This window comes from Dinoponera quadriceps, unplaced genomic scaffold, assembly GCF_001313825.1.
Source record: "Dinoponera quadriceps isolate SergipeBrazil2010 unplaced genomic scaffold, ASM131382v1 scaffold386, whole genome shotgun sequence".
NCBI classification, from domain to species: Eukaryota; Metazoa; Arthropoda; class Insecta; order Hymenoptera; family Formicidae; genus Dinoponera; species Dinoponera quadriceps.
In genome coordinates, this window is record NW_014554505.1 from 572,987 (window position 1) to 586,295 (window position 13,309).

At 40.2% G+C, this 13,309-nt stretch overlaps 2 protein-coding genes across 4 annotated transcripts; one reads left to right on the forward strand and one right to left on the reverse strand.

Annotated features, from left to right (window-relative positions):
* Positions 1–101: 101 nt before the first annotated feature.
* LOC106751613 lies at positions 102–10,191 on the forward strand. Its single transcript, XM_014632566.1, has 6 exons — positions 102–2,228; positions 2,345–3,649; positions 4,216–4,540; positions 6,651–6,986; positions 7,642–7,873; positions 7,981–10,191. Exons 3-6 carry the CDS (start codon positions 4,462–4,464, stop codon positions 8,825–8,827), a joined length of 1,494 nt encoding a protein of 497 aa, XP_014488052.1. The 5' UTR covers positions 102–2,228; positions 2,345–3,649; positions 4,216–4,461; the 3' UTR covers positions 8,828–10,191.
* Positions 10,192–10,286: 95 nt separating this feature from the next.
* LOC106751616 (RRP15-like protein) lies at positions 10,287–13,021 on the reverse strand. 3 transcript variants are annotated; one of them, XM_014632569.1, is made up of 4 exons: positions 12,832–13,021; positions 12,381–12,745; positions 12,118–12,307; positions 10,287–11,836 (listed from the first exon to the last, which is right to left on the reverse strand). In XM_014632569.1, the coding sequence occupies exons 2-4, from the start codon at positions 12,743–12,745 to the stop codon at positions 11,705–11,707; spliced, it is 687 nt and encodes a 228-aa protein (XP_014488055.1). In that variant the 5' UTR covers positions 12,832–13,021; the 3' UTR covers positions 10,287–11,704. The 3 variants fall into 3 exon arrangements, with proteins under 3 accessions (XP_014488055.1, XP_014488056.1, XP_014488054.1); XM_014632570.1 differs by having other exon boundaries at positions 10,287–11,190; positions 11,693–11,836; positions 12,381–13,021; XM_014632568.1 differs by having other exon boundaries at positions 12,381–13,021.
* Between the last annotated feature and the right edge of the window lie 288 nt (positions 13,022–13,309).

The window sequence follows — 13,309 nt, forward strand, 5'->3', positions numbered from 1 at the left end:
ACTTCTCTCATAGAGCGACAAATTTGAAAAAACCTTGACCTACGATATGACAAGGGTGCATTATGCTATTATGTCATCATGGATCATCCTTAAATATAATTACACTACCGGAAGTTCGAAATAATGTCAAGTCACGAGGTCGATAAGTCGTTCTTGTCCTTCGAAATATTAAAATTGCCGTTTTGCATTTCGCTGTTTCATTGTTTCCCGAAAGAATTGTTATTACTTTAAATGCACGTGATATCAGATTATTTAATGATGAAGGAACACCGAGGTTCGTTGTTCGGCGTAATTAACGCGCGATCGCACGAAACTTTCGAAACGTTTGCCCTCGGCTCTATGAATACCTCCTCTATTAAGTAAAACCCGGGAATTTGAATAAAATCGATGCTATCCGCTTGACCCCTTTTTATGTGAAACGAACGAGCGTGTTTGTATAGTCGGTTACCTGCCTTTATTACATGCCTTTGCCACGAGCAATCCTTCGTCTGCATTCAACTGTTTTTCAACTTTTTCATTTTAGTAGTTGGTCGGCGCAACATTCCGAATTAATTGATTTCCACGCAGTTCGCACGCACAAAGGTACATCGATTAACATTTATTTTTCTATGCTTTGTATTGCGAGCTTTCCAGCCAATTATCTAATGGTAAAATCCTCAAGAATTACCAAACCGAATTTTCCAGGGTCCGCAGAGTTCCAGAGTTCCTTACATCCTGAAAGTCCTTGGATTCCGAGTTTCCTCGATCAGATCCCAGAACTTTTGGATCTTTAAAGAATGTGTTTGCGTCTCAAGTGAGACGAGCAGCACGTCGCGGCGGCGCAGACGAATGGACGCCGGTGTCGTCGTCGGGACGCTTGGCTGTCGATGCTGTAGGAAAAAGTAGGTCCGCAGTAACGACGCAGAGTGGTCGCGATCGCCCTGACCTTTCGCTTCCTTCCTGCTCGTCTTATATCTTGAAACTTGGCACTCGCCGTTGCTCAGTCTACCAGAAATCGTACATATACATTTTGCGCAAGAACAATATTCGTAGACACGAGCTGAAACACGCATTTAGACGGATATATAGATGCATCTTGAATAGCGCGCCAACTTTGTAGATATTTCATTGTTGTTGACGTTATATTTTTGTTCTTGAGACCCGTCGACTCAATTCCCATCAAAATTTTGTAGTGTTCGATTTGCTCGATGATACGACCGTGTTCGCATCAGGCTGCACCTGAGATCGGGGTTGTACACCCCCCTGGTCTCTTTCTTTTTTTTCTGGCACATGCACCGACACGCGTGCGACGAGAGTGAGGAAGGTGGAATCACGTCGACGAGTCCACCACCGGCGACGAATGCGCAGTGAAACGAACGGGGCGGACTGCGACGGGGTTGCTGCGCCCCTCGGGTGGCCCTTGGGGGAGGTTGGCTGGCCGCACATTGGTCTGGCGTCGCTCTCACCACCGACGTCGCGTCGTGACACCGACATCCATTTTTCGTCGCAGTATCGACTCGCGGAAGATATAAAACTGCACGCTATCAGTTATCAGTTTGTGATACGAAACACCTTGCGAGCGCTGTGGCGTGCGTCTAACGTGGAATCGATGTTCACCGGCGACGAGCTCGCGGAGGGTGAGCGCGAGTCAGAAATGGGTTAGTGCGTGTTCCTCGAGCGAGGAATATTGCCCCGTGAGGGAGAAAGATTTTTAAAAAGAAGCCGGAGAAAACAAAGGGTGGCAGGCTCATATAAAATGTGAAATCGATACTCGACGACCGTGAATCGCGACGGGGGCTCTCTCGAGACGGTGCACGCGAAACATAGGTGCGAACGGTGCGTTTTTTCGGCCCAAGGATAATTATAGGGTGGGGGAATTTCAAGAGGAGAAGGGAAGGTTGTCGGAAGTGGACAGTTCGCGGACGTGCGGTTAAATTCATCGCGATAAGTGCGACTTGGATGTGACGTTAAAAGTGCATCTGGGTCATCGAGCTGGGTCTTTCGTCGACGAACAGGATAAGATTGCATTTCATCGTCATTTATAAGGATCTTATTTTATAAAGAAAGAACAAAAGAGGAAGAAGCCTGAACAAAAAGGGGGACATAGGAAAACGGAGCGAAGATTCATTTGGAACATTTATAAAATTTCATTACACGCCAGGACCAAATGATTCTTCCGGATGATAGTACAGATGCATACAAAGCACCATAGTGATGCAACGGGTGTGGAGAAACTCGTAATTAACAAGGTTCGTTAATTATATTACTTATATTCATCTAATAATAATAATTAACATGTCACAATAATACGCTAGTATGTTCGATAGCGCACAATTGTTCAGTAACATAATAATAAATCACGTAGGTTGCCAAGTCCCACGAGAGCATCGAAAATACACCGAGGAGCGCGCCACAAGATGCAACGTAGAATTGTCTGATAAATAGGGCGGGATAATTAAATTAACCCGTTGAAAGCGACACGATAAAAATTAAGGTGCGAAGTCGAGCGCGATACCTCGCGTGCGATCGATCGGTCAGTCGCGATGACGTTCTCCGTGTCGAGGAAGCAGCTCCTTGGCATCATCTTCCGGGTGCGTCCCAGGATGGGCCGGTAAACGCATGGCTTATCGACAGTAAATAATATGATGCGTGTTGGCCCGCAGTCGATGACGTCAAGGACCAATGTCTATGGTTCGATGTAAAGAGGGCGCGTAACAAAAGCGAATACAACGAAATTTCCCAACGGACGAAGAACGAGGTTTTCCGAGAGAAGTAAGGAAGGATTAGCAGTCCGGAAATTTGAAGCAAAGAGCGTTCTTCGGAGGAGCCGAGGATAACCGAGGAAATTATCACGAAGCTGTTAATTTCAAAGCGCTTGTTTCGGACATTTAAGAGGAGAGAGAGAAAAAAGTGACCGAGAGTAAGTCGAAGGGGAGAAGAATATAAAAAAAATTAGTCAGTAAGTCGAAAAATCTTTTTTCTCGATAATTGATGTGCGAGAAACTTTAAGAGATTTTTCACTGAAGTAAAGAGAGAATGAGACAATTTCGGGGCATTTTCTCCCTTGATTTTGCGAAACTTTTCGAAAATTCCTCTTACATTCTCTGACAGATATGAGAAGATCCTGTTCATAAGACAGGAAAGTATTTTCCGACCGATCCGTCGTGCATTTTTCACTTGAGGAGCTTCTCGACAAATAGGGCGGCAAAGATACGTGAGACATGCCGGAAGGGGATAAATCAAGATAAATCTCAGAGAAAGAGAGAGAGAGAGAGAGAGAGAGAGAGAGAGAAAGAGAAAGAGAATGGTGCAGCGTTCAAAGGGGTTGTGAAGCGTTGGCTGCGGGGTTGGCGAGAGAGACGAGAGAGCCTTTCAGCGAGGTCGCGACGAGTGCCGTACCCGATTGGGAAATAGAGATATCGCCGGAGTCGAAGAGCAGCAGGTTGATACACAAAGTGGGGACATTGTAGAAATGGGTCAAGAGTGTCTCGGCGATGGCAATGCGGCAGCTTCCACTTGACGCGCTCCGCGTCGAATAGATCGCGAGAAATCGGCGTGAGTGCTATATCGAGTGTCATCGTGCGAATTAAACTCGATCGAGGAGGGCCCGCTCTTGCAACCGGCGAACTGCGCACTGTGTCGCGTTCATATGTAACACGGTGTAATCGAGGTAAGTGTGTGTTAACTACAACTTATCATGTTCGTATTGAAACTTCGAGTCTTACGTGCGAATTACACTAGCTCTTTGTCACACGTTTCACACAATTAGCGCAAGGTAAGAATACCAATGCCTGGAGACGTACCTAACCGTGGACATTCTTGTTACTTTGGTCTTTAAATACAAACGTTTAATTTTTATACGTGGAATATTTATACAAAGAGTAAGGATCCCGGGATAAGGAGAACATCTAAATATTTTGGGGAGTTAAATACGGAAACTTTAAAAACAATTGAAAAAAATGAAAAAATTCTCTTTCCATGGTATTCCTCCTTCGAAACCATTCAAATTGTGCTTATATTTCTCATATCATATAAAAAATAAAGGAGATATTTAGATGTTCTTTTTATGCTAGGACACTCTTTATATTCAAATATTTCTAATAATTCTATATTAAAAGTTTGAATGTTCGGAGTTAAATACGTGTTCAGGCATTGATACTTTTATCTTAATATTCAAATTCACCCGGAACCAAACGATGTCGATGTCCCCAAAACCAACTGATATTCGCGATTTAGCTTGGGCGCGCTGGAGGAACGACGAAGCTGATTACGTAGCTGCGGCAGCCGGTGCTGGATGCGCCCGACGTGCTCCGTAATATGTCGCAAGGAAGATGCCGTCGTTCATGCGGCAGGAGCGCACCCGGTCGTCGTCGTCGGTCCGTATGTTGAAGCCCGCACGTCGATGTGATCGCGTGACTGTTCCTCTCGAGGAGACATAGTCTCCTCTTCCGCGAGAGATTCGACGAGTCCTCAATCATTTTCATGGTTTACGGATCGCGCAGAGTCACGGAGACAGTTACCACCACGGGGATCGCTTGGCTTCACAATATCACTACTCAAGGTAACTGAATATTATTTTCACGAGACGAATGCACCTTAAGCGTGGGACGATCGGCGGATGATAATCCGAATAATCTCGTGATTTCTTGATTTGGCCTTCGAGTTAGCGCCGCATGTGCAAGTTTCGAGTTGCTCCTCACTCCGAAGAAGTGGACCGAAATGTTCACGAAACGTTGAAAGGAAATCCATAAGAGACTCGGCGCTAACTCGAAAGCCGAAGTAATAATTAAGTATTTCTTTCCACAGCACGAAAATATCATTTTGTAATCTCGTTAGTAATAATACGACACTTGTTCACAGCATCGGTTACCGTGTCTCTTCTTGGTGTAACGTTCGTACGGCTGGCAAAGTTGTGTAAATGCAAACGCCGCTCGAAAATGCCAGTGATGTATTTTCGTGGTCATTAAGAAAAACATCCAGGACGGCGTATAAATTTTATGACGAGCGATAACGTTAATAATCATCTGATATTACGTCACGGAATACGAGTATCAATATAACGTATTACGAAGCAAGTAACGATATTTCAGATATGGGTCACACAGCTCGCTAAAGTAACAACACAATGCCCTTTTTCGTTCTCTTGCATGCGCGTGTAAGAACAGAAGATTAGCCGCGGGGGATAATTATAACGCATGTTCATTAATCATACGAAATTCGCAGATTCACGCGAGAAGCGCGCGAGTGACTTATTATTTCTCTCTCGGTGATATCCGAGCGAAACGCCGATAAGAGTGTTTACTTAGATTGCGCGATCTTTTAAAACTTCCTACGCAATTTGTTATTATTATAGCTCGCTCCGCATCTTCGATGGTGTATAACGAGGCTGTATTATTGAACGAGAGCGAACATATTATTAGACCGCAATACACTGTTAAATGTTACCGCGGAATTAACGGCTCGAATATTTCTAATGAGTCTCCTAATATGTTTTCGTCGCTTTTAATTGAGGAGAAATTTATACGCCACGCCACGCAACGACGATATTGCGCGATATGCACAGCTCTCTTATTATAAATAATAAAGCTTCGCGAATTAATTCCGCAAGTTGTCGCAAGTTATGATCGAACGGCAGTACAACTTTGCTGGCAACATCACTTTCCCAGGCTTCTCAAGACCGTTCTTATCAGCGTGCTTTTACGTTTTTTCCAGCGATATCTTTAATCGGGGCGCCGCCGCTCGTGGAGATTAGGCGATTGTTGTTAAACTTCTTTACACGCGAGCGCGCGATTGATCGACTGTCCAATGCCTGCCCTACTCTCGCCGGCAATGGTGTAATATATTACGACTGGCGCATAATACGTCACTTTCACCATGTGTCCATCGTTCGACCAGGACAAAAAACTATGAAATTCGGTCTATTAGCATAAGAGAGAGCCCACTCGTGACAGTGTTACCACCTGCGTTTACGTAAGACTCATTATTATTCATAGACTTTATACCAGGCAGGAAGTAAGTTTTACGGATAAACGTAAAAATTTAATATATGGAGCGAATTCACGAAACACCAAATTTATCTCGAAACATGATCGATCAAATTATATGCTGCTATACTGTTTATATCTACTATCTATTTATCTAACTATTTATACCTACATGCCGTACATTTACATGTTATGTTATATTATACCGTTTGTCGCTCTTACAGGATTTATCCTACAGCACTGATTCTATTCTGTTCTATTTCACACTGCCGCTCATTATGACAATTGATCATTTGAACAAATTAACGAGCGGTTCTTCACTGTCTTTAATTTAAAGTGACAAAATAATAGAGATTAATTAAAGAATATTGCGCTGAGAATATGTTGAGAAGCTTGAGATACATTTCAATCAGTTTGGACTTCCTGCTCGATCAATAATCTGTAAATAATTAAGAATACAAGGTTTTCGGCAAATTATACTTCGGTCACCGGAATTAATTATGAAATCTTCCTCGTATACATGTGCCTATATGTGTGAAAGTTGAAAGGTGAAAAGTAGCTCGTTAGGTCCGACACATCTCGCGGATACCACTTCCATTTTCAAAAGCATTATAGACAGTCGGTGAGGGCAAAGGATAACTAATCGCTGTCTATTGCTTGTACTAATGAATAATTAAACGATCGTAGGCGAAATGAGTAGCAGCGGTGGGTTCGGTGTTGGCGTGGGCGTCGCTGGTGGACCGACCCTCGCGGCCGCCCAACAAGGCCAAGGGGTGGCCGCCCTTCTGGTGATGCTCGCCGTCCTCTGCTTCATCTTCGCTTATTGCTGCTGGGGCGCACCGTTCTGCCGCTCCTTGTGCAGACGACATTGCTGCTGTCGCCTGGAAGATCCCGAGCCGGACTCACGATTCGGCGGCAGCGACCAGGCCATGGTGGCGACGCCGACCATTATCCTCTTGCCGCACGGCAGGATGTTAGTCGTCGACGGCACGATCTTCACGCAGTTCCAAACCGATCCCACAGGTAAAATTTTTCAAATTTTTTAGAACCAGATACCTGGAGAAAAAGATTTCTTTGGATTTAATTTGAAGTTTCTTGAAACAAATTTGTCTTTTGGAATGGAGCCAGCAAACGAATGTTTGATTCAACAAACAGAATCGCTTGGGATCTCAAACAATAAATATCTTTTTACATTAAATAACATTATATATTTCTTTTGTATTTTCATTCAAACATTATGATGGTTGTCACAAGCAATAAATTATGTGAAAGTAGTAACATTCTTTATGTTAGAAAAATATTAAAGAATTTCTTTGTTTCAGTGAAACAGTACTTAATATGCAATGAAATAAATATTTTTATTGAAAACCAAATATTTCCTCAAAATAATATTATTTTTCTATCGAACAACATGGTTTACTTTAGTGAAATAATATTTTTATTTGAACAAAATTATATCTATTATTAAATTATATTATTTATATTAAACAAACCCAAATCAAACAAACAAGTATATTAAATCTAACGAAATTTTTTTCTCTGCGTAGTTACTATTCTATTGAAAAGTTTTTATTTTTCTATTTGTTTTTATTTTTAATTTTTTTGTTTACATAGAATTTTGACTGAAAAATTTCTGTGTTTTTTTCAAATATACAAGACAAGATTTATTTTCTGACAGGTTTGGACTTGGTGGAACTGGGTGACAGCGTGCTGCGCGCGCAAAGGAATCCACGAAGTGTGAATCGTCACCAGCTACAGAGTAGCCAAGGTAGCATTGAGATGGATGCCGAGACACCCAGCAAGGATAGCTTAGGATCCATCGGATGCTTCCCTCCGCCTACCTACGAGAGCATTTACGGCAAAGAAGAAACGGATATGCCTCCCTCTTACTCCGACATTCTCTTGCACAGGTACATCATTTTCCTTCGCAAGTCCCATATTCTTGAATTGATCTTCATGAAGGAACACGTGTCTCCCGACAATTTTTGTCTGACGTTGAATTTCACTCATGTCACAGATTTGCAAATCTGCCGCACGAGATCGATATGCACGGCTATTGCCGCGACGGCAAGGAAGAGATCGAAATGCAGAGTCTAGAGAACTGCCCGCACATCGTCGGCAACCCGTTGAACTCGATGCCGTATCATCCTTACGCCACCGTGACGAGCCTGTCCAGCCTGCAAAGCTACCCTCGACGGAACGTCTCACGCAATCCATCCATCATCAGCAATCCCTTGGACAACTATTACGTGGACAACGAGCTGGGCGTTTACCGGCTCAGCCGGGAGACGATGCCGGGAGTGTCGAGCAACGTGAATCTCGAATCCTTCCACACGTCTCACGACGAGATGTCGTTCCGCATGTCCGTCGATGAGAACGAGAACCTGCGGCACGCCAGTCGGAACAACGAGAGGCGACAACCGACTGTGGAGCACCAAGTCGCCAGGAATGCCGGCAACGAGCTGATGAACACGAGAAACCGCGCTCGAAGCGTCTCCAGGCTGAGCCAAGACAGCCGCAGGAATTCGTTGAGCCGCGAGGTGGATCAACACCAGGCTGCCTCCGCCTTCGTCAGGTTGCCCGACCCCGAGGAGGTCGAGGTTGCAGACAGACATCTCGACGAAGATCAGCGGCCTCGATTGTACCGTGACGATCAGAACGTTAGAAATCCGCGTTTGGATCACGCCCAGGTGCAGGACGAGGTGAACCGTAACGTCGTTGACGGCGACCCCAGGTACTTCGCTAGAAACAGGCGTTTGGGGGACGAGGACAGGAATCAAGGCGAAGCCGAGGGGGTTCAGTATCTCGATGAAGAAGCTGGTAACTTCGGTGCCCTCGCTGATATTCGCGAGAGCAGAGTGTAATACGGACTTAAGTATGCGCGCAATGTTTTAAAGCTTGACGAGGGCTCAGGATGAATTTTGTCGGGCCTGAAGGCGCAGGAGAATTTTCCCCAATTCTCACAAATAACCAAATCGTGCACAAAAAGAATCTGCCAAAACATTTTCATTTTCTTCGTTAGATACTTTTGAGGCAAATAATTATAATGTGTGTCTACATTTGTGAGAAATGGTGAGATTCCCTTTGCTCCTTGCGAAAGAGGAGCCCTCTCTCTTTATATATCAGTACGGATTTCATAAACGTTATACGCACGTCTCGCACGACAAGTAAGACTTGCACGAAAATCAGATGACGAGTGGAAATTGCCTTGCGACAAATTTCCACGAGAAGTTACTAAAATATTCCGAACACATTTAGGAGCAAACTAAAAATTCTGGGGTTAAAAAGTGAAAGACGAAGTCAAGATAAATATTGTATTATGCAAAAAACATTATGTGACAATGTTTTTAACTGTATATGTGACAATATAATAATTGTACGTGACAATGTAGTAAAAATCCTCACACACGCCACGTACACATATATACACACACACACACGGTGTATCTCTGGAAAATGATTATCCTCTGTGGAAGGATTTTTTGACAGGAATTCGAAAGAAAATTTCACGTGTGGCGATCAAATAGTAAGTCAGGACAAGCTCGACGAAATATATTGAACAGTTGTTATTCACTTATAAATCAATATAGATCGAAAAAAAAACATTGATGAGTATCATACGATAAATTGCATTATATAGTAAAAGAGTAAACCTGCGCGAATGTTGATCACCTTTCTGACCGACAATGAAACGTCTACGCAATTTAGAGATGCTTTCGTATTGATAGATGCGAACAGTTATATTTAAACCTAGCACAAGAATCACAGCGAAGTTAGTTAAGTCCGTCCAGACTTTAACGAGTGCACTTAAGTTTCACGAGCATCGATTTAAATACACGTTTCGAGCAGCGATTTAATTCTGATTAGTGGCTCGTTTCTCTTCGATATTTTATACATAAGTTAAGCGCAGGGCCGTTAACTGGTATTGTTATACGTTTGCTTTTTCTATTATTTAGAAAGCACTATATCCTCGCAACTTAAGTGGTATTATCCACTGTGAATGCATCGAACGATTTTAGTGTTCGCCAAAAGTGATGAGGTTGAAATAACGCGAAACTATGGTTAAGGAAAATAAAGTTGATTAGATTTATGCAAAATGTTAAAGGAAAAAGTTAAATATGTATGTATAAAGAGAGAGAGAGAGAGAGAGAGAGAGAGAGAGAGAGAGAGAAGGTATAACATGTTAAGAGATTGTTTCAAGAAGCAAAGTGTGATGTGTGTTAAAGTTGAATAATCAGATACAGCGAAGTATCAAAACGTTAAATCGAACCACATATATACCAAAAAACAGAACGAGCTAACAGTTGGCTTTAGATATACTTCTTGTATACACATTATATGTGTACGATAATTATAGAGAGAACTATAAGTTGTACACGTTATCACTGTTACCGTGTATCGTACGGAGGAATCATCAACGAGAGATACCAAGAGAATAAAATGCTGCGTGAAGTATAATAATGTGTGCCTTCCTAGTTTTTAGATTGCTAGATGAAAAAAGAATATAAATAACAGGATTTTTATTTCACGACGGCTGATTATTTCGACCAAATTTTTCTTTCTCTTTTTTGGAATCTATAATTACGATATGCAAAACGATAAAACAAAACGATAAGAATCCATTTCATGGGCAAAGGTACGAGTCTCTCGTTCTGTAGGAAAAATATCCTCAAATATGAACGATATCAATCCTTTCTCAACGATTATAGTTTTATATATATATGTATGTGTGTGTAGTTTAAATTGTATATATATTATTATAATTATAACAGATACTTCTTTTACTCTCTCGACCATAAAAAGTGGAAGGCAAAACCAGTTGTACTATATAAGTGCACAAGTTAATAAATTGATATAACTTGTAATTTTTAACTCATTATATTTATAAATTTATTCCAAAAAGACTATCAATAAATATATATATAATCTATAGTTACATCTTTATTTATGACTATAGGCGATGACATTGCTTATATTGCAAAAAATTGACTATAAAATGACTATAAAATGAAATTTGGTGAACACTTGCAGATGCACTGGCTTATTTTTTGAAAATGGTTCTCGTAAGTGAAAGTAAAATTTTTGAGTCTACAGTCAGGCCCTGTATAATGGTCAAATGGCAAAATTTTCATTTAAAAATTATTATCGTTGACTATTTCCAGTTTATAGAAAAAAGATTTATATATACATGAGGAATATCTCGATTTGAGGCGTGGGAGCAATTTAACTGTAAAAAGAAGAGAAGAAAGTAAAATTTTACTTTTGAAAAAGTAAGATATAATGATTAACTTTAAAAGGAGAATGAGTAAAAGTGAGTTTTTCCTAAATAATTTGTATGTTCAAAATTATATTGTTTAAAGTCAATAAAAAGCAGTATTTGGATTTTAGGAAATGAAAAAGTTGCATGATACATAGAACTTAAAATTTACTTTAAACTCAATCTTAGATATTCAAATACAATAAAACTCTTTATAAAACAATTCTGTTTTTTTTCCAAACACATTTAATGGAATAAAATTATACTTGAGTCAGGTTATACTTGAATCTTTTGTTATATTTTTAAAAAGTTAGCTATTGAACATGATTTTTTGTGATCTAGTTTTTTTTTTAAGGTTCAAATCGAATCAGCAAAAAGTGAAAAAAGTGAGTTTTTTTTTATTAAAAATAAGAAAAAGTGAAATGTTTTGAAATAAGTGAAAAAAAGTGAAAAAAGTGAATCGCTCCCATGCCTGTAATTTTCATCAATCATCACTATCCATATCCTCAGGAGCTGAGGAATCTTCCTCTTCCTCTTCTGTATTTTTCTTATCCCAGTCTTTCAACTTAGCACCCATGACGAAATCATCTCTGAGAACGCCCCACATTTTGTCATCCTTGAACCAAAAAAGCGTTTTCATTGTTATGCACAATTGTATATTATAATGTAAAAAAGATATGTATTTCAATAAACAGGAGTACACGTGGCCTTCATAAATGTATCATGAAATTTATGATGTATATATTATAATATTAATGCTTATTATAAGAAATATTCTACTTTCAAATATTCTGCTAAAGGAAATAAATGAACAATATTCCCCAAATGCATAAAAATATTAAACAATATTAATATCGATTTCTGCGATTGATCCAGTTTGCTGAATACTTTACTCACTTTGTCCTTATTTTCTACGGATTTAACTGATATGCTCTCAGATTTACCCATCAGGATATCAAGGAAAGCATTTTTGTCAATATTTTTCAGTACTTGCTCACGCTTCCTTTCTAATGGGCCTGCTTGGGACAGTTTCTTACTGATAACTGTTTGCTGCTGTCTCACCGCATTAAACAGTTGTACAACTCCTCTGTAAAATGTAACAATGAAAATCTGCTCACAGATTATAAGATAGGTGGGAAAGTGTACAATTAAAACTTAACCTTGTAGCAATTTTTTGCAGCATTCGTTCATGTTCTCGATCTGTAATGCTTGGTTTTACCCTGATGCCGAGACTTTTCTCTTTTCTCTTTGATTTAATCTGTGTAGTAGGCTCTACTTTATTATTTATTTTCTCCAAATCTTCATCCTCAACACCATCAATTTCAAAGGTGATCTCTTTTTCCTTTTCCGTTTCTTTCACATCACACAACTTCTTAGCCTTAGCTAAAACCACTGTCTTCTTCTTTGACTTCTTTGTTCGTAGAATTTTTTGCATAACGTCCGCCCATCCTGCATTTCCTGTAGATTTGGCATCGTCCACCGATTCGGTAACTTCCACCTCCGTGTCCTCCGTGTCCAGCTTCATCTTCAAACAAATATAACTATGTATGTGCTCTGGAGTGAGAAATTAAAACACGAGTCGAGATTAATCACGTGAGCTGTGATATACACATGCGTGCGCAAGTTTAGTGCACAGCAAATGTTTCTTCTATCTTGCTTTTCAGCTGAGTTAAATTGTACTTTTTATCTTTAAAGCGAAACAAATATAAATGGAGGGAAAGAGAAACGATGTCCCTGCACAGTATGAATGTAGTTGAAAAGAACAGAACTGAAGCAGTAAAATTCATTGAAGGTTCGTTAGGTTATGTCGCTTGTGTGTTGTGTGGTTCCATCTTCCGTCAATCATAGGAACTTTTAACAAATTCTGTTTTATTAATTAACGGTAAATCAATTGTATATATCTAATGAAGGCTTATTTGAAATAACCCAATGAATATAAATCAACAGTTACATTATATCACAATGTTCTAATTTCTCATTCAACAATGTAACTATAATATAACATACGTTGTATATAACAGTATATTGTTGAGAAGACAATTATATAACATTGTTGTAATGTTACTGTTAATTGGTGTTTACTGGGAAT

Coding starts and splice junctions, on each gene's coding strand:
- LOC106751613 (XM_014632566.1), top strand. CDS start 4,462: ATGGTTTACGGATCGCGCAGAGTCACGGAGACAGTTACCACCACGGGG. Junction 6,987..7,641: donor GTTCCAAACCGATCCCACAG/GTAAAATTTTTC, acceptor ATTTTCTGACAG/GTTTGGACTTGGTGGAACTG. Junction 7,874..7,980: donor TCCGACATTCTCTTGCACAG/GTACATCATTTT, acceptor CTCATGTCACAG/ATTTGCAAATCTGCCGCACG.
- LOC106751616 (XM_014632569.1), bottom strand. CDS start 12,745: ATGAAGCTGGACACGGAGGACACGGAGGTGGAAGTTACCGAATCGGTG. Junction 12,308..12,380: donor CTGCAAAAAATTGCTACAAG/GTTAAGTTTTAA, acceptor TACATTTTACAG/AGGAGTTGTACAACTGTTTA. Junction 11,837..12,117: donor CCGTAGAAAATAAGGACAAA/GTGAGTAAAGTA, acceptor TTTTGGTTCAAG/GATGACAAAATGTGGGGCGT.